Here is a 20,725-nt window from a genome sequence, read left to right as displayed (position 1 = left end):
GGTTTATACTCAATAAGGCAAAAACAAACAAACAAACAAAACACCACTTTGTCCTAGAACTGTTAAGTGGAGTCTAAAGAAGTCAGAGTTGGACAAGCGGTAAAGTCAGCAATGCTGACTTGGAAAAAACAACTTTTGCTATGCCTGTGGGCAGTTTCAAACCCCTGAACCTTTTAACTTAACCATTAATGTCCATGTTGCTAGTATATTCATAATGCCGCTTTGACACTCCTGCATTAGGAACCCAGCTCTAACCTACTGGCCACCTGTAACTTGGAATACTAAGGAATACTAAGGTATACTTGGAATAGTAAGGAATACAAGATTTGGAATACTAAGCTGGAAGTAGGGTCAACATTAAGGATTCTGCCACTAGATGGAGAAATTGTCCCAATCTAGCACCATTGCAGTTCTGTTTTGCTTTTGAGAAAAAGCAGTGGGAAAGACATTTACAAATGCCATTTTGTTCCAAGTACTATGGTAACTACGCTTTACATTGACAAATGGTGGTTTTTTATCCATTTATTTTATGTACAGTACTTTAGCTTGAATAGGGTGGACATCCTATATTCATCTTGAAGCCATCAGTATGTTCTAGGTTCTGTCGTTATCCATGTCATTCATGATTCGATGTAAATCTCTTAAATATTATTTGACATCTTTTAAATTGCTGTGGCAATTAGCACTAAGTCTATGCAAATTTCACTTCCAGTTTTGCAACAAATTAGATACAATATTAAAGTCAGTAATAGATTAAAATGCATTTTGGGGATAAGGTCTTTACCACCAGCTACAATAAACAGTAAATACTCACAAAAGGAGAGGCTTGACTAATAACTGGACCAATCACATTTTGCATATTGCATTTATTTTGCAGAAAATGCTTTCTGCTGATTGTCTTTGTCTACTTTGTCAAAAGAAAAGTATGAAACAGTTATAGTTTAACAACACAAGAGATTAGCTACATGTGCTCCAAATACACACATTCTAGCGGGCAGAGCAGTCACATTTTCAATTCAACTAAAACCTGCTGTCTTCAACTATGATTTTATTCTGTCCTTGACAGCTCAACTCTAACTACTTGAAAGCAACAAGGAAGAAGATTAAGAGTGTGTGCTTTTTATCTCACTAAAGTAGGACAGGTGGAGTTTACAAATTCTGGTGTGCCAAAGTTGCCAATACAGCGTATGAGAAATACACCAGAAAAAGTCTCTGGACCCTGGCAAACATCTTTTCACTGTGAATCAGGTTGGGCCGACTGCAGCATCTCCATAGGTGGATTCATCTGTAAGCCACTTGGGACAGCACCGCTACTGCAGGTGTGAGCAAGGGGTGCTGGGACTCCGGGGAACAGCGCGGCCTGTGCTTCTCCTCTGCTTTGAAAAGGAAGTTACTGAGGCTGCATTTCCTTCCTTAACCCGTGAGACTGCCACTGGGTACCTAGTAGGTCAATCCAGTCACCACTGGCTGCCACGACAAAAAGTCACTGCATCTTTCGGGACCTGGGCCTTGCTGCTTCACATGGAAGGTGGCGACACAGGTGTCCATGAGGCTATGAGGCGGCCTTGGGCTGCAGCGTCGTACTGGCTGTCCACGATGTCTGTGGCCGCAGCCGCCCCTTCGTACAGTGGGGATCCCGAGGAAGAGGGCGCCGAGACCGGATGGGTGAGGGGTGCGTAGTGCGCGGGGGAGCCCCGGAAGAACTGGGCCCCCAGCCCGTTGGACATGGCTGCTGCCTGGGAGCCTGGGGTGACGGCACCGTTGCTCACAGACCACAGGCTGGGGTACTGACTGCAACAGAAAGACACCAGTGAGCAGGGCCTGGGCAGGGGCTGCAGGCCAGCTAAGGACGGAAAAACACACCAGAAATCCCATTCGGAGTGACTGTGTGATAGGACGTTTTTTCTTTCAAACCGTCATTTTCTCCAGATTATTACAGGATTCACAAGCACATCCTGTGATGTATAGAAATTACTGTCGTATCGTATAGGGAGTAAGGAATTCAAGATGGATTAGAGACTTAAATGTTAGACCTAATACCATAAAAACCCTAGAAGAAAACCTAGGTAGTACCATTCAGGACATAGGCATGGGCAAAGACTTCATGTCTAAAACACCAAAAGCAACGGCAGCAAAAGCCAAAATTGACAAATGGGATCTAATCAAACTAAAGAGCTTCTGCACAGCAAAAGAAACTATCATCAGAGTGAACAGGCAACCTACAGAATGGGAGAAAATTTTTGCAATCTACTAATCTGACAAAGGGCTAATATCCAGAACCTACAAAGAACTCAAACAAATTTACAAGAAAAAAACAAACAACCCCATCAAAAAGTGGGCAAAGGATATGAACAGACATTTCTCAAAAGAAGACATTCATACAGCCAACAGACACATGAAAAAATGCTCATCATCATTGGCCATCAGAGAAATGCAAATCAAAACCACAATGAGATACCATCTCACACCAGTTAGAATGGCAATCATTAAAAAGTCAGGAAACAACAGGTGCTGGAGAGGATGTGGAGAAATAGGAACACTTTTACACTGTTGGTGGGATTGTAAACTAGTTCAACCATTATGGAAAACAGTATGGCGATTCCTCAGGGATCTAGAACTAGATGTACCATATGACCCAGGCATCCCATTACTGGGTATATACCCAAAGGATTACAAATCATGCTGCTATAAAGACACATGCACACGTTTGCTTATTGCGGCACTATTAACAATAGCAAAGATTTAGAATCTACCCAAATGTCCATCAGTGACAGACTGGATTAAGAAAATGTGGCACATATACACCATGGAATACTATGCAGCCATAAAAAACATGAGTTTGTGTCCTTTGTAGGGACATGGATGCAGCTGGAAACCATCATTCTTAGCAAACTATCACAAGAACAGAAAACCAAACACCGCATGTTCTCACTCATAGGTGGGAACTGAACAATGAGATCACTTGGACTTGGGAAGGGAAACATCACACACCGGGGCCTATCATGGGGAGGGGGAAGGGGGGAGGGGGGAGGGGGGAGGGATTGCATTGATAGTTATACCTGATGTAAATGAAGAGTTGATGGGTGCTGACGAGTTGATGGGTGCAGCACACCAACATGGAACAAGTATACATATGTAACAAACCTGCACGTTATGCACATGTACCCTAGAACTTAAAGTATAATAATAATAATAATAAAAGAAATTACTGTCGTATCTATTAATAAGAAACAAAATCATCAGGAAGATGACTGAAAAGATTATTCACATATTCAGAGCTCATGGAAGAGCGCTGTTAAGTTTCCCTGTGAAAGACTCAGACCGCAGTGGGTGATGCCTGTAATCCCAGTATTTTGGGAGGCCAAGGTGGGTGGATCACCTGAGGTCCGGAGTTCAAGGCCAGCCTAACCAACATAGTGAAACCCCATCTCTACTAAATACAAAAAAATTAGCTGGGCATGGTGGTGCATGTCTGTAATCCCGGCTACTTGGGAAGCTGAGGCAGGAGGATCACTTGAAGCCAGGAGGCAGACATTGCAGTGAACTGGGATTTCACCATTGCACTCCAGTCTGGGCAACAAGAGCGAAACTCCGTCAAACAAACAAACAAAACAGAAAAGAAAGACTCAGACCAGTAGTTTTGCACTCTCATTCAGAAGAAAACTTTTCGGATATTCTCAATCAAAAGTTACTGAGGATGGGCTTAAGTACACATGTTTTTATCTAGCACACCCCACCCCCAACACTGCAGTCATTCTCACAATGAAGACCGGCCTCTCCTAAAACACTAAGCAGCAGACATTCCCTAGAGTAACTCCAGTCCAGACACAGTTCCCTGCACTTCGTCCTGTTCAGTACATAGGTGTGCTAGCATGGTGCCTGGCAGCAAGAAAAGCATCTGGCAGTCAGACTAGGAAGCCATCCCCAGTTCCTCCTTTACCTAGTTTTGTCGCATTACACTTCGCCCGAGACTACTTATGAGGCTGCGTTTCTCAACGTGTAAAATGAGGAAGGTGGAAATGACTACTGAATTCTCCAGTCTAAGCACATGGAAGTGGATAGTATTCAATTATGATAAGATTTTATTTTGGGAAATAATCTTGTCTTTCTGTAAGTGAATAATGAGACCTTATGTTGCATCACCACACTGTTAAACAAGTCTGAGTTAATCGAGGCAGATTATTATGCCATTTTATAGATGAAAGCTTCAGGTTCTAAGATGCCCAATTAGAGCCACACTGAGACCCTTGGGTGGGGCCCCTGTCAGCAGCTTGCAGTGTGCCGGTCATCTGATCGGGTGCAGGCTTCTGGGGCGATGCTCTTGAGGCCCATGAAAGCTTCCCTTGTTTATGCATTGTTGCTCTGTTTCTAATCACAGGCAATGGAATTCTTATTATGAAGGAACTGTTTTCTAGACAAGAATTAAGATCTCAGGCATATTTTGGTATTCTAGAAAATGAAGTGCATTGCCTTTGAGGTCAAGATCACTTAATTCCAGGCTTGCTCTGCTGTGAGCTGGTCCAGTCATTTAGTATCTTTGGCCCTCCTTCCTCCCTGGAAAATGAGGGTTGACGTCTAGCTTTGGTATTTTAGGTTTTTATATTCATCCTATGAAGAAATGTAAGACATTTACCAGCCTGCTTGATTTTTAAGCCATTCTCCCTCTGCATAATTTGCAAGTTGGTAACAACATAGTCATCGTTCGTTACCAGTTAGCCAGCACATACATTAAAGACTTCAATCCTGTATCCATAGAAAAGCCAACACATTTATTTCCTTAATTTAATAGCTCCTGTTGGAAAAGGTTCTGAAAATATCTCCTTAAGCTCTGCCTACTGATCCCAACAACCCTGTAGGAGACAGGCCGAGGCTGGGTTATTTTTTTTACCACCTTCCTTTTATATGTGAGGAAACTGAGGCTCAGAGAAGCTAAGAGACTTGTCCATCACATGAACCAGTAAGTGGCAGAACCAGGATGGGGACCCTGGTTTCATTCAGGGATGGGATAGCACAGCTCCCATTCCACACCTCGGTTGTAAAGGAGCCCAATCCTTCCAGCAAACAGACTGCAAACAGGAACTCCGCAGTCATGTCACCTGCGATCCCTGGGCATAGCTGGCTAATACAGAATTCTAAATAAAGACCCAACCACCCACAGGGGCCAAGGAGAATAAGGACTCAGGGCCCATAGGAATGGGAACAGCGTGAGGTCACAGGCAGAGCTCCCAGGATGCTTTGCACCATGTCCTGGACATACATTACCTGGAGCTGGTAGGTGGGCTGGCATTGTGGCTCACGGGGAGCATGCTGGGATGGGCAGGCATTCCGAGGCTGGACCAATTGTCATGGGATTGCAGCATGGATAAACATGCAGGTGAGTTGTCAGAACAGGCTAAGGGGGGAAGGTAAGAAACTGCAATTATAGATGGTGTCTTCCAAGAACAAGAAAGTACAGTGAAATATCACCGATAACTGAAGCTACCTAACACTGACAACAAAATGTACCTGGGACATTAACTATAGAAAACAATCCATTAGTTTTTATGTGGTTATCAGGGACTAAGATTTATTGCCAAATGTATGTATTTGAAAGCATACCCTGGTAACCCAAGCTTTTTCCCTTATCATCGTATCAGTAGATGCCCTGCAGACATTGAATCTTACAATCACTCGACTTGGAATTACCTATATTTAAAAATAAATATATATTTACCCTGCCTTTTTTCCAGTGATTACTTCATAAGAATGGGCGATAGAAACCATTACTCCAGGCAAAATTAGAACTAAGACCTTCCTGCCTCGGAGTCTAGCCTCTGGTTGAACAAGTCCCAATGACTTCCTAACCCAATAAGGTCCTTTCATTTCAAATCAGCTTTAATTGCTTAATTGTTTTATGGTGTTCTTTAGCTATTTTCCTTCTTTTGGAGTCAGACAAAATTAAGTCTAGACATATACAGTGTTATGGAGAGAATTAGGCCAGGGGATCTTTATGGTCTATCCCAGTGTTCCTAATATTGGAGCATGCATCGGAATGGCCTGGGGGGCTTTTGAAAGCACACATTGCAGGTTCCACCGAGAGCTGCTGCCTGTCAGTCTGGGGTGAGGCCTGAGACAGTGCCCACTCGCGGGTGGTGCTGAGGCTCTGGCCTGGGCACCATATTTAGGGAATCGCTCGTCTAGTCAGGAATTCTTGAGCCTAGCTGCTCATCATTGTCACTTTAGAGAGGTTCATAAAAGACTCGAACCTGGGCTCTCCTCCTATAAGGATCAACCATGGTTCTGTGGAGTGGCCCAGGAATCTCTCATTTTCAAAAGCTGAAGCACCAGCTCTAAGGCCCAGGCAAGGATGCAAGCCTCTGATCTGGGTCTCTGTGGCTGCTCTGCCAGCGGTGGCAGTGGTATAGACACAAACTGAAGGTCATCTCTTGAGCTACTAAAAAACTGGGCTTGGGTGTGGGTTCCAGGAAACCATCTCTTTTTTTTTTAGATTCTAGACCCCTGCAGAATGCCTTTCCCAAAGTGGTCTTGCGGCCACCCACCAACCCCTGGCAGAATGAGGCTTAGGACTCACTTGGAGAATTGTTCCGATGAGCATAGGGGCTGGGGTAGGGCGAGGACCGGTGGCTCCTCAGGGCTGGGTACCTGTCACAGCCGTGCGTGGAGGGGAGGGAGAGGGCACCTCCAAACTGAGGATGAGGATTTGTAGGTGGACACAGGGTACTGGTTCCAGGAAGAAGCCACCCCCCTACTGTGAGAAAAGAGAGAGAGAGCTGAGTAACCAGCATTAGTGCTCCCTCTACCACTCCAGAGAGCAGAGCCCAGGCCAGGGACTCTCCCTCCATCACTCCAGAGAGCAGAGTGCAGGCCAGGGACTCTCCCTCCACCACTCCAGAGAGCAGAGCACAGGCCAGGGACTTCCCACCTTCCCCTCAGGGACCCCTGATGGAGGAAGCACCCTGAGTGTCTCATACTTAAGACACAGTCCGCCTCAAGACCTCTGAGGCCATCAGCCCCACACTCACTACCACAGGTTACCCAAGGCTTCCAATCCTACCTGAGTAAACCCAGGAGCCTGGCCTCAGGCAACCTAAGCTGTTTCCTCCTGAGAATCCTCTGGATTGCTTTGAGATTTACTATTCCCCAAGGCAGGTCAGCTTTCCTCCCCTGAGCATGAATACAATGTAACCACAGGCAGAGAGCAGGTGAGAGACGCTGAGAGGTGAGGTGGTGCTTAGACAAGGGTGCCCTCCCCTTCTCCTCCTACCACCCACAGAGACTTGGGAGCTGCCTTCCTAGCTGGGGATAGACCCCTTTACTGCTCACTCTCCTGCTTTAGCCTCCCCCCGTTCGCCCCAGGAGAATCAGAAAGTGCTTGCAAGACTCCCCTTCCTTCCTCTAAAACTACAATTTCTTCTCCACTCATCTTTTCTCCTCCGAGACTGGGAGTTTTGTTCTGTCACCCAGGCTGGAGTGCAGTGGTGTGATCTTGGCTCATTGCAATCGCTGCCTCTCAGGTTCAAGGGATTCTTGTGCCTCAGCCTCCCAAGTAGCTGGGATTACAGGCGCCCAACACCACACCTGGCAATTTTTGTATTTTTAGTAGAGATGGGGTTTCACCATATTGGCCAGGTTGGTCTCGAACTCCCAGACCTCAAATGATCCATCCAACTCGGCCTCCCAAAGTGCTGGGATTACAGGCGTAAGCCACCGTGCCCAGCCTCTTCTATACTCTTTAAGCTTTGTTGTTTTGAATGAGAAAAAGCAACCCCTAGGGGGACAACAACTCTGGCTTCAATTTCCAAACTACTAACAATTCTCCAGGCAGCACTGAAAGGAAGGGTGCAGACGTGCCTCGCTGCCCAGCCAGCCCTGGCCAGAGCAGTGGCTCACTCTGCTCAAGTGACTGCCCTTCTGGTTGTTCAATCAGCCTAGGAAATGATGAAAAATATATTCAGAATAGAAAACGCCTGTGTAAGGAGGAGTGTGCCCTGTTGATTCATCCAGCCTCTTGACCAGCCAGCGCTACCGCATTCATTATTTAACATCTCCAAGTCCCTTCCCAGGGTGGAGAGGACGGCCTAGGGTGAGACAGAGAGTTTCTCCCAACAGATGCTGCTATATAATCCTCTATCCTGCACTCTGACTCCAGGAACTCCTAGAGGTAGCTAGACTTAAATCCAACTCTCTCATCCTCAGAGCCACTGTTTCCACCAAAACCAGCAGGAGCTGGTGAGTCATTCGTAGAACCAAAGGGCTAAGGAAAAATTTTGTTCCTAAGCGTCACTGGAAAAATGGCTCTTCAACCATTAATGAAAGCCTAAAAGAGGATGTAATGAGCTAGATTCTCCTGTTGCCCAATACAGGAGAGTGTAAACACCCAGCTAGGTCTCAATGATCCACCCCAGGCATGGTGGCAGCTGCCTGAGGGCAAAACAAAAGCACTAAGGAGAGTATCCACAGCCCCAGTTAGAGCAGAGGTTAGATGGGCAACACAGCTTCAACATCACAGGGCAAAGAGCCTTGAATGACAAAAAGGTGATCTCACATTTCAGGTGCACCCAGAAACCCCCTTGTCTTCTCCATCTCCACTTCCCAGCTCTCAGCAAGTCTAGTCCGGATGACACAGAATGCCATGACAGAGTGCAACAAACCGTACATTGGGAGTACCCAGGTTGCTGGCTGTCTCCGGTTTCCTCCATCATCTCTTTGTGATCGCTTCTATGGAAACAAACAAAAAAAAAAAGTATATCGAATTGTCAAAAAGAAGGAAATTCAGAAAAGAGGGTGTGCAGCAACATCATCTTTCTGCATACTTCTTTGCCCAAGGGTATTTATAGTTAGAATTCTCTCACCTTTCCTTTGCATCAAGGAAAGCTTTTGCAAATGGATTGTACTTAATTTTAAGAGCTGTGATCTGAAAAACAAGAAATTGCATTTACTAATATATTCCCTATCAGTCAGGGAATTTAACTTGGCACCAAGAAATTGAGAGACGCCAGTACCACTTTTCAATACTCAAATATAATCAGACTTCTTTCCACATACAGTTTTCTATTTGGAACTGAAAATAAAGTAATTGTAAAGAGTAGCACGTTTATGAAAAATTTTCAGTGTCAATGTTCTGAGTGGGATTCACAATAAATTTAACCTACCACTAACAATGTTCCATGTGTATAAATCAAAAATGGCTGAAAACATAAGCTGGGGCCGCTCAGGAAATAGTGACCTGGAAGTTCTAGTTTTCGGTCAACACCAACAACGGTATCCAACTAATCCCCAATTTGCAGTACTTTGGGGTTGGGCTTAGGGATAAATTTACAGGCACCTATGCAGTAGCTTGTATCTAGTTGAGTCTTCACATTGCAGAGATTTGAGGGCCTGCCCCCCCACCCCACCTTTTGGGGAAGATTTCCAAGAAAGGACATGCCCCTCTCTCACTCAAATCTTGTTCTCAAGAAATTCTCACACCATTTAATCTGAATGCTTTATGGATCTTTTGATTTTGAGCATTGAGAAGTTTCTAGTTTTACACACTTTCATGGAGAATTCAAGGGGAAAATTTTGAATAGGGACTTATTTTAAACAGTTGTCCCCTGTGCTTCCATTTCAAGTTATGGAAAATTATTTGAAGGGGCAGGAAGCCTTCCGAGCTCTGGGTGCGGTTAGCGCGTCTCCCCACTCCCCCAGAATCTCCACCGAGCAGCACACCGGGAAAGCAATCCCCCTCTGTCCTTCTCACCTCCTCGTTCTGATAAGCAGTCACCGCTATGAACTGGGTCTCAGGGAAGCAATGGCTGGTGATCATGCGCTGTGGACCCCCGACTCTCACTATGTGAATTCGAGGCTCATACTTATGCAAGGAGTTCAGCATGATCTGAGGGAGACAGATACAGGATTGGTGGCACTGAAAGTCCTGCGTTAAAACGGCAAAACTTCCATTTCTCCAGGATGCAGAAAGTCCTCTGGATCCCAGGAAAGTGTCTCTACTGTTGAGGGAAGTGGGGTTCTACCAGGGGAGGCTTCTCCGCGGTGTATATGTGCTATTCCCACAGCTTGTTTGGAAACGGGATGGGAGATGCTACACACCATTAAAAGTAATGAATGCTCGTCACAAAATCCTTTCACCTGGTGGAATAAAGTACTAAGGCTTCCAGGAAGGCTATAGACATTTTTAAAAGCCTGGGCTTGTTTGCAACTTGCCTAACCTGGGGTCTTCCAGGAACAATCCCGACTGAAGAATGTTCTTTAGAAAAGCACGACTTTACAAGTTTGTTCAGACTCCACGCAGTAAGTACTGTGGCGCATGTTTAAATTTAAATGCGACTTTGCCATCAAGGCTGATATCTTTTCCACCCCTAGGAGAGTTTAGGACTAGGCACAGAAGTTCCCCCAAAGCTCCAGACCTTCAAAGGGGAGTGCTCCCGCTCCCCATTCGCCAGGCGTGGATGTTATCAGCTTAGTATAAACAGCACTAAAGGCCTTATTAGAGAAGGCTGTGGCAGTTTCTCCAGGGCAGACGTCACCTCCCGTTCAAGCAGCGTCCCTTCCCACAACTCCGGAGAAGAAGCGTAGCGCGGACCCCCCTAGTTCGTCCCAGACCTGGTGGGCTCCGCACACCTACCTGGCCCCCTCCGTTGAGCTTGTTGGTGAGCTTGACTTTGCTGAAGGAGACTGGAGCCTTCATCCAGTGGGCCCCGAAGTTGGGCGAGTCGGGGTGGATGTAGACGCAGCTGGGCGCCTGCGGCTCCGGCTTGCCCCCGGGCACCCACTCCCCGTTCACGTACTTCCAGCGGTGGTTGTCTGCTGCCACGAAGTCCAGCAGGAAGGAGTACATGGCGTTGGGGTCCAGGCCAGACACGTTCACCTTCAGCACCGGGAACATCCGCCTGGAAAACACGGGGCGGGCGCAGAAGGACCCCGACACTGACCGGGTAGGCCAGAGGCAGAAACTGGGCACAGAGGCCTCTGTTATTTCGGGGCTTGGAGGAGCCCCCTGGGGAACGTCCAAGGGTGACTCCCAAGCTCCCCTTTCCCCGAGCCCTACCAGGTCCGGGTGGCCTCCCACCATCTCCACGGCCTCGGGAGGCAAGGGCGGAGAGGACCTGGCAAAGAGTTTCAATGCTGGAGACCACAACCCAAGGAGACAGGCGGATGCCTTCGAGGTCGGGACCCTGGGGTGCGCGTTCCTCCTCCCCAAGCTTCCGCGGAGAAAACCCCAAAAGAGGGGCTTGCAGAAATGCACTCCAGGGAGTTAACCAGAGCGGGAGCAAACACAAAGCCCTCCTCCAGGAGAAAAAGAGTTCGACCTCCAGGAACTTGCCAGGCCCCCCAGGATGCCCAGGCGCTGAAGAGCGCGGTGCACGCGGGCTCCGGACGCGCACCCACCTGCCATTCTTGGTCACGATCATCTCGTTGGTGAGCTCCTTGAAGCGCAGCCACAGCTCGCTCTCCTCCAGGCCCACGCGCAGTTCGCGCTCCGTGGGGTCGCCCTTCTCGCTGCCCGCCTGCAGCTCGCTCTCCACGGCGCTCAGCAGGTGGTCCACTCGGTACTGCAGGCTCTTTCCCGCGCTCTCGGTGCCGGGGGAGCTCATCCTCCTGTCCGGCTCCCCTCCCCGCCGTCCCCGAAGCCCAGACTCTCTACTTGAGAGCCACCCTCCCCCTTCTTGGCCGCAGCCCTTCCGAGAAAAGGGGCCCCTCGGGCGGAGACCTGTGACGGCTCCCGGGTCCCAGCACAGACCCGGGAGGAGGGCGCGGATCAAGACGTGGGGGGAGGGGACAGGGGTAGAGGGGTGGGGAGAGGTTATTCCACTTGAACTCCCCAAGGCTCTACTAGAGTAGGTCTCTGGGGACCGAAATTCAGTGCCCTCCCCATAAATAGAGCCGCGGCGGCAGCGATGGGGGGCTCGGCGGATTGGGCCGCGCACGCTTTGAAGTGCCGGGCAGCCGCCCATTGGCCGAGAGCGGCCATATCAGACCCGGCCGGGCGGGTCTGGGAGGCCGGGGGCCAACAATGGGCTCCCGCACGCCTGTTTCATGTAAATCCTGGGCCCCAGCCCTCCGAGCCCCGGCCCAGCCCCTACACCCCCGCCCTTCCCCAAATGTTTGCACCTCCATCAAAGCGGCGGGGCAAGCCCGGGAGGAAGGTGAGCTGGACGCCCCGGCCCGCCCCAGCCCACACTTCCGCGAGGGGCGGCCCGGCAGCCTGCGATGCTCCCCGATTCCCGCGCGCGGGATCCTGCTCGCTTTTCCAGCGCGCCCGGATCCCGCAGCCGCTCCAGCCTGTAACTTCCGCGCGGCCTCACCTGTCCCAGCTCCAGGCGCGCCTCCCTCCCCTCCCAGGCACTAGCGCACTCGGCCGGGCTTCGGGATGCGCCGCGCTCGTCCCGCCCCAGTAGTGCTGGTCTCGCGCCTCCGATGCCTCAACTCTCCAGTCTGGCAGTTTCCGGTGCACCTGTCCCCACACGTCCCTCGCTCACGGAGCCCCAGGCGGCGTCACGAACACCCAAGATCGTGGATCAGCCCCCCCTGGCGTCGGGTGTCCCCGCGGCTCTCACCATCTGGAAAAGGAAGCTCCGCGCGCAGAGAGGGAAATGGATGGAAATAAGCAAAAGCAAAACGACCCCTTCTGGGAAGTGTCCTCCTCGCTCCCTTATAAAAACAGGACTTGATGCCGAGGTCTGCGCGCGCACCGAGTGTGCCCAGGCGTGTGCGTGGTTTCTGCTGTGTCATTGCTTTCGCAGAAGGTGGGAGAGGGTCGGGGCTAGCGGGGTGGTCCCTGACGAGCGGGACTCGGGGCGCTTTCCGCGCCCGGCCCAGCGCCAAGCGGTGTCAACAGCGGTTGTTTTATTACCTTTCGGTGAGAATTTACGCGAGGAGAGCGAAGGAGAGGTGACAATGAGCAGGAAATAGTTCAGTGGGGTCTCTTTAAACAGTAACATTCCTCCTAAAACGGGAGCCCAGGAAGGGGGAAGGAGGCAGAAGCTCCCGCTTCCAAGGCCTGGCTTTGCGCTTCTGCACACCTCGCCATTCGCTGGACGAGGGCCTGGGGTAGCAGCCTCAGTTTCCCTGTCTCCTGGGCGGGCACCTCAGCCCCAGCCCCTCTGGAGAAAGTCGGGGCATCCGGTGGGGCAGCGGGTTCAGAGGAGTCTTGAGCCCCAGCAAGGGAGCTTTCCCGCGGATATGGTATCTGCGCCCCGCACTAAGTCCCCACTGCCCCCTGCCCCTCGCCCAGCCCGGCTCGTTCCGGGGTCGGGAATGGCTGGGGAAGCCGCCCGAGGGATCCCCGCCCGGGACTCGAGGGATCAACCCGCCTAGCGGTGTGCGGAGGGTTCCCAGGAGCCAGTCCCGGGAGAGGGTGCCTGCCGCCCCGGGGGGACACGGCTCCTTCAGGCCCTTCTCCAACTTGGACCGATGAGCCAGGAAGCCGGGGCGGCTTGTCTCGGTCCGCATTTCTCAGGGTCTTTTGTTGTCTGGGATGCATGGATATTCCCAAGGGGCTGACCCAAGGGGGGACGCTCCTTCTGGAAAGAGGCACCAAAAGGACCTCATTTGCTCCTGATGCCGGACCCTCCTAACACGCCTTCATTGGCCCATCGGGCCATGGGCTTTGGCGGAGAGCGTGGTGCGTGTCACTCTCCTTACTCCGGGTATTAAAATGTCTAAGAGGTAATCGCTTTGGCCCAGGGCCTCCGAAGGATAGGATAAAAGGGAAAAGTGGAGGGGAGGTGAAGGAGGAACGAGGGTGGGTCCCGGGCAATTGAGGGCCTCGGAACCTCAGGCACGAGATCGAAACCTCTTCTGCGGTGTCCCGAAGGCCAAATCCTTCCCTGCGCTCGGACGGAGTCGCGGCCACTTTTCCCACAGTCGGGAAGCGCCAAAGAAGACTGGAGGATTTAGCAGATCCCTCTAAAATTGTTCCGAACAGGAGGGGCACGGCCAAATAAGAATACAACCTCAGCAGGAAAGAATGTTCCGTTTCTAACATGCGTAATAAAATTTCTTCTTTCCAGAGAGAATGTCCGAAGCGTTGAAGAGTACGACCCAGGAACTGAACCACCCAAGTCGGGGGAGGTAGAGGTTGGAAGTCACCGACTTTGGCCAGCACTTGTGTAGTGTCACCTGTCTTCGCTTTCTAACGGTTCTTTTTCCTCCCCTTTCTGTGGCTGATTTTCTGATCTTTGTTCCTCAGTTCCCAGGACCAGGCCCACTCCCTCCGCCTTTTCAGCGAAGGCTGCAGTGCATGACAGTTTACAGCCAAAAACTTCCTCCAGCCCGGCTATAAAGAATTCCCAGTTAATAACAATGCGCTTCCTTGGGAGGAAAGAAGGGCAGAGGCACCGCCAGCTGTTTCGCTCCCAGGGTTTATCTCTCTTCTTGGGAAGCCCAGCCATTCAGAGAAAAACAGGACAAAGCGTTATGGCTGGGCCTCAGGATACAACTGTCTCACCGAAAACATGCTTGAAACATTTTATAAGAAAACACACACACACACACCCCACTCGACTCCCAGAGAAGCAGTTTTCCTGGGCCCAATCCCTTCTGAAAAAGCAAAGCCATTTATCTTCAGGAGCAGGCAACAGTGAAGCTATAACAGGCTCAAGGAGGGGTGGAGGACAGCCTCGCGCGCCTCTTACGCCATACTCTAGTCCCTTTCTTTCTGCAAGAAAAAAAATGAATTTCTTTCCTGATTATGTATGCACTCCTTGTAGAAGTATTATGTATGTATCTGTCTTCATATACATGTAAAACAGTCACCCTTAGTATCTGTGGGGGATTGGTTCCAGGACCTACAAAGATGGCAGAATCCAGGGATGCCATAGTTTCTTGGCGTGGTATTTGCATATAACCTATGGACTTCCTCCATGAACTTTAAATCACTTCTGGATTCTTTATGATACCTAATACAATGTAAACGCTATGCAAATAGTAGTCGTGCTGTGTTTTTTAAATTTTGTGTAATTTTTATTCTTTTATTATTGGGAGAGGGAGTTTCGAATGTTTTCTATCAATTCAACCAACCACGGATATGGAACCTGTAGCTATGGAGGGCTGGCTGTATGTTTATATCTCTCTATGTATATAAATGCTAACCTTAAGCACTAAGCAATGTTCATATTTTGGGGTGTGTTCCTCGTCTTTTTTTCATTTTGTTCTTCTCATGAGCTCCTTCTCCCACACTGACTAAGCGGACTGAACACAAACATTCACAAGTTCTACATTAGAGATAACAGCCGTGTCTCATGGCCAATAATTCTGCCACCAATTGGTTTATTTGTCTTTCCCATTAAAAGAAGCCCAATGGCTTTTGTTATTGCTTTCAAAGGTGTGTAACATAATTCTTTAGACCTTTACCACTGAAAAATTTTAAAAGCCCAGTGGGTTGTTTGGGATGGTTGTAGTTTTGTGGGAAAGAACAGAGACTTGGTTTTTTAAAGTCTTCCTCTCAGGACAAGGATCCTACCCTGTGCACAGCCGGCCCCTCCCTGCTGCTCTGGGGAGAAGGCTTGGTGAGGTGCTCCCTGATCTGCAGGGAGGCTGTGGCCATGCTGTGTGGACGCAGGGATGATTGTCAGCCTCAGGCTGCATCTCAGAACCAGATCCCATCCAAGCTATTTTTTTGGAGTCAGTGGGCTTTGTCACACATGACAGTGTGTGGTTGTTTTAGTGACAGGAGTTCACACATTAACAACAAACCAACCTGCCTAGTTGAATGTTTGGGAATGTGACAATCCCAAACATTTCTCCTTAAAACTCTAGTGCTTCAGCTCCATCTCTTTGGAATTCAAGGTTCCAGAGGAGAAATCTGTGGGCTGCTGGCTTTTGATCTCTTCCTCCATAGAGAAGGGTAGCTTGAGTTTTTCTGCCCAGATACTTAATCTTTTCAATCCCTTGTGGATAAGTTTCTTGGTGATGTGTTTCAGTGGGAATCTGCCTCTACTGATTTTGCTTGGCATACAGGAAAAGCCCTTTCCAACTCAACAAGTCTCTTTAGTTCTGGTTGGTATCACGGTGAGTACTGTTTCCACTTCAGGGGCTATCTGTACTTCCAAATCTGAGGATCCTTGCCTATTCTCCCGCCTCCTCCCCCGGTGTTGTTTCGGCTCTTAGATCTTTCTGCATATATTAAATGGCTTGTGAAATGTTTTTTCCACACCACTCTGTCAATTCGCCTCCATGTCACTTTTGGTTTTTACTGCCTCCAATGCAGATTTTATTTCTCTGTTGTAGCCTCAGTTTTCTGGTAATCCTTATTTCCTCGGCGTCCCTTGTCATCTTATTCCATTGTCTTCTAGAGCAGCCTTTTTGCTTCTTGATGTCCTGTTTCTGTTTCTTAGAGGTCGTGATTCTCTGCATCTTCTGGTACTCATGGTTTATTTTTTCCCAAGGCTGCTTTTCCTCTGTGTCTTCTGAATAATCGCTTTCCCCGCTTCCCTTTCAGCCCTTTCTGGGAGTCTCCACAGTCTTTTCTTTTCCTTCCTCCTCCTCTTATATAGGGGTGACTGCCCAGCATGCCTCCCGCAGGGCTGCACTCTCAGGCGCCCTGGATGGATGCCTCTTTCACAGCCACATTGGGAAGAAAGAGGTGTGGAGCCTGCCTTATTCACAGTGAAACCAGCCCCTGACTCATGACAGGGACTCAGCAGGCCGTCACTGAGTGGCTGTGTTGGCAACATGGAAATGCAGTAGCAAGTCTATCTAAGAAGAAGCAGTAGCAGTGTACTCAGATCCACTGGACATATGCTACTGAGCACTTTCATCAAGAACAAAACATCAGTCCTTCACATTTACTAAAATGTAGGATGCCTCTGAAACTCCAAGGGTCTTTCTCTAGTAACCCGCTCATGGATTCAAATAGTCAGGTGTTTTGGAGAGAGTAAAGGAAGGGTTTCCTGTGAAAATTGTGTATTAAATGAGACCTTAAGAATTACTACGCGTGAGCTATTCCAAGGGAAGCTTGAAGATGAGAAGGCAGAAATATGCTTGCAGGCTGAAAATGACTCCAGTAATCATGACTGGGGACCCCATGCAATCGTTTAATTCATATTTATATACCTATGTATGTCATACTACTGGAAATTTTCTTTCTCCCTCCTCTACAACTAATTTTGAAAAATCCTACTTTGGCCCTGAATAAAGTACGAAGCGCCCCACAAATTATCTGGCAGAAAAGAATGTTGGAAATAAATGCGGGTAGATGTACACACACACATACTCCGGCTGGACCAGCTCCAACTTCTATAATCACCATTTAGCAGGAAAGGTTGACATGATGTCCCTAATCAGAACATGCTGTGATCACTGTTTTGAAGGGATCCGCAGGGCAGGCAGGCTCTGAGCCCTGCACCAGGGCCTGACACTTGCCGGAGGAAGCAGGGGTGGGAGAAACCAGCAGGAGCTCCCCAGAGGACACTGGGGAGAGCAGAGGGGTGGGGCTTGGCCCCAGAGTGGAGGGAGGTAGCTCTTACTGTTGAAGAACAAGGGATACTCAGGAAGGTCGAGTGGAGCTGCAGGACCCACAGAGCCCTGGGCACCTGAGGAAGGAGAACCTACAAGGTTTATAAAGTGTACGAATCTGGAGCAAACTTGAGATCAACAAACTGAGAGAAGACAGTCTAATTTGAATAACAGTAGAGACTCAAAAGTCACAATCGCCTATTTAATAAGAACAAGTGGGACGTCACGGCAGGAGGGGTGAAGCCTGGCAGGAAATGTTAGGTGAGACCAAGTGCTGAGTATGTGGTGAGGGAACATAAACTAGGAGGAGATGAGATCAAACAGGGGCGGAAATGGATGGGATTGCAATACCCTCAACGGAACCGGCAGGAAGAACTCTAGAAGAGACTTGCAATAATTCTGGAAATGGAGCACTTTTAGAGGGTTCCTATAGAAATTCCCATCAATACTGTAGGCAAAGACTATGAACCAAAAAAAAAAGTGACTGAATTATAAGAATACTCTGAAAGGACTATTGAAGGCTAGTGGAAGAAACGGAAGACAGGTCAGAACAGAGCTGAAATCTGCAGAAGGACTTGTCAGTGGCGGGAGAGAGGGGAGGAGGCTGCAGTCGGGAGGTAATGGGAGGACAAGGGTGAGAGACAGAAGCTCGGAGGGAAGCTAGGACTGAGGCTGCAATGGGGGTGGGGAGTAAAGGGCTGTCCTCCCTACAGATCAAGTACCAGACTGATAGTAAAAATGGGACAAAGGGGAAGGACTTAGCACACCTGTGAGAACAGATTCAGAATCAGTGGTTCCCACCACAAAGACTTCGGCTGAAAAGACACCTCGGAGGAGAAAAGCTCATTTGGAAATTAGAATTAGCACATTCTATGTCGGACACTCACAGCTCCAAGGTGACAACCTGTCCCAGCCCCAGAACCCTAGAAGGAGCTGACATTCACAGCTCCAAGGTGACAACCTGTCCCAGCCCCAGAACCCTAGAAGGAGCTGACATTCACTGGCGCCTATTGTGTGCGAGAAATTGTGCATACATTACCATTTAGACATTGATGAGAGGCAGTATTCCCTCTTGTATATATAAGGCAACTCAGAGAAAAGAGTAAAAAAGATTGAGTGGCATTTCGATTTCTGATTTGTCTTATTAACCACAGGTCATTTCCATTAGACTAGGTTAAATATATGAGAAGTAGAAGCAAAGTATGTGAAAAGTAGAAACAAGTTTTTTTCTTTCACCCACCATATTCATACAACCACATATGAAAGGAATCTGGTGTGCTTGCACTCCAGTGGGAGTGTGCGTGAGTGTGCTTGCACTCGAGTGTGTGTGCGCTTGCACTCGAGTATGTGAGTGTGAGTGTGGTTGCACTCTAGTGTGAGTGTGTGTGAGTGTGCTTGCACTCGAATGTGAGTGTGTATGAGTGTGCTTGCACTCGAGTGTGTGTGAATGTGAGTGTGCTTGCACTCGAGTGTGAGTGTGTAAGTGTGGTTGCACTCCAGTGTGAGTGAGTGTGCTTGCACTCGAGTGTGTGTGTGAGAGTGTGAGTGTGCTTGCACTTGAGTGTGTGTGTGCTTGCACTCGAGTGAGTATGTGAGTGTGAGTGTGGTTGCACTCTAGTGTGAGTGTGTGAGTGTGCTTGCACTCGAGTGTGAGAGAGTGTATGTGTGTGCTTGCACTCAAGTGTGTGTGTTTGGAAAAGAGAAGTGGTGGGGAAACTAGTTGACTTTACTTTTGAAATCTAAAAAAAGTTTAGTAATCGAAAGACAAGAGAAGCCTGGGGAAGAAAATCTCACTATGTAAATAACTTCCGATCCAGGCTGAGATGCTGAACTATAACCACAGATGTGGACACGAGAGAGAAAAACAGATGCCAAACCATGCTTAAGCCTAAACACATTATCCTGAGTTTCCAAAGAACCCTGTGAAGTCAGTACTGTTAACCCCCTCCTTAAAAAAGGTCACAATAAAAGGAAATGTACATCAGAGAGGTGAAGAAGTTTGCCCAAGGTTACAGTTAGTGTGTAACTAGAATTCCAAATTATGCTAATGAACTGTGATAATTCCAAAACAAGAATAGGAAGACAAGGATTAACTCCTTGTATGATTGTATGATTGTCAGCTCATGTATAACGTTCAAACAAGTTGACTTCAGGAGCTGGCTTTAAAAAGAAACCTGTATCACGGTTATCACTACAGTGCTTCATTTGAGTGTTAGAGGAATTAAGATGAGAGGCAACGAAAGGAAAGCAGGGGGATGCCGCAGGAACTTTGTGCAGTGCTGCCTGAAGAGGTTTGAATGCACAGCACATATTTTCATATATTTCTCATGTTTGTGGGAAAGCAAAATTGTGTTAAGATGACCAAAGCTAATTGAAACCTTGAAACCTAAAAATGTGAGAATTTTATTATTACAACAGGAAATACATATAGTGAAATAGTTGGCTAGTTGGCTAGTTGGCTAGAGTACAGGACTAAAGATCAGGTAAACCGTGGCCTTAAAATGTGGAAATCATGTGGTATCTTTAGCCCAAGTTTCTTTCACAATTTATAAGGTGGGAGTGTTGGCTCCATACAAAGGTTTGTGAAGTTTAAAAAATTAGTTCTGGGTATTGTTTTCAGCTATACCCTGAAGTGAGGAATGGTCCTTCTAAAATACATTGGTTCACTGCCTGCCTGGCCTAGGACCACAGACTTATTTTTTGAGTCTTTTAGAAGAAGGTGCTTCAATTAACAGACCTGCAGAAGATGGAGGCCTTTAGTATCTTCTTCACCCTCAAAATGTGCTTCTGGGAACACCTTCCCTGAGAAAGACAGAACACGTGCACTGAATGATGAATGCTCAGCTATTTCCCCCATCCTTAGCTTCAAAAGCTATGCCCGATCTATAATTTTTTTTTTTTTGAGACCACATCTCACTTTGCTGCTGAGGCTGGAGTGCAGTAGCCCAGTCATAGCTCACTGCAGCCTCAGCCTCCAGGGTTCAAGCAAACCTCCTGACTCAGCTTCCCAAGTTGCTGGGACCGCAGGTGCATGCCACTATATCTGGCTAATTTTTTATTTTTTTGTAGAGACAGGCTCTCGCTATGTTGCCCAGGCTCATCTTGAGCTCATGGGCTCAAGTGATCCTCCTGCCTTGGCCTCTCAAAGTGCTGGGATGATTACAGGTGTGAACCACCTTGCCCAAGCAAGGAAATTCTTTATATGCATTTTGGCTTTCCTCTCCATTTGTTCTTTTTTTTTTTTTTTTTTTTTTTTTTTTGAGATGGAGTC

At 48.3% G+C, this 20,725-nt stretch overlaps 1 protein-coding gene and 1 long non-coding RNA gene across 2 annotated transcripts; one reads left to right on the top strand and one right to left on the bottom strand.

Moving 5' to 3' along the window:
• Positions 1-851: 851 nt before the first annotated feature.
• On the bottom strand, positions 852-12,522 carry TBXT (T-box transcription factor T). Its single transcript, XM_015137661.3, has 8 exons — positions 11,386-12,522; positions 10,622-10,886; positions 9,740-9,874; positions 8,853-8,914; positions 8,657-8,718; positions 6,572-6,748; positions 5,263-5,392; positions 852-1,791 (listed from the first exon to the last, which is right to left on the bottom strand). The coding sequence occupies exons 1-8, from the start codon at positions 11,949-11,951 to the stop codon at positions 1,518-1,520; spliced, it is 1,671 nt and encodes a 556-aa protein (XP_014993147.3). The 5' UTR covers positions 11,952-12,522; the 3' UTR covers positions 852-1,517.
• LOC144340704 (uncharacterized) lies at positions 12,090-15,114 on the top strand. The gene is made up of 4 exons (XR_013416972.1): positions 12,090-12,143; positions 12,252-12,675; positions 14,010-14,076; positions 14,196-15,114. It is a non-coding gene; the product is annotated as an uncharacterized LOC144340704 (long non-coding RNA).
• Positions 15,115-20,725: the final 5,611 nt, after the last annotated feature.

The sequence above is a fragment of the Macaca mulatta genome, chromosome 4, assembly GCF_049350105.2.
Source record: "Macaca mulatta isolate MMU2019108-1 chromosome 4, T2T-MMU8v2.0, whole genome shotgun sequence".
Classification (NCBI taxonomy): domain Eukaryota; kingdom Metazoa; phylum Chordata; class Mammalia; order Primates; family Cercopithecidae; genus Macaca; species Macaca mulatta.
The sequence above is the reverse complement of the archived record's forward strand: the minus strand, read 5'-3'. Positions and strand labels throughout refer to the sequence as shown.

Coding starts and splice junctions, on each gene's coding strand:
- TBXT (XM_015137661.3), bottom strand. CDS start 11,951: ATGGGCGGCTGCCCGGCACTTCAAAGCGTGCGCGGCCCAATCCGCCGA. Junction 10,887..11,385: donor ATCGTGACCAAGAATGGCAG/GTGGGTGCGCGT, acceptor CGTGTTTTCCAG/GCGGATGTTCCCGGTGCTGA. Junction 1,792..5,262: donor AGCCCACCTACCAGCTCCAG/GTAATGTATGTC, acceptor TTTCTGTTGCAG/TCAGTACCCCAGCCTGTGGT.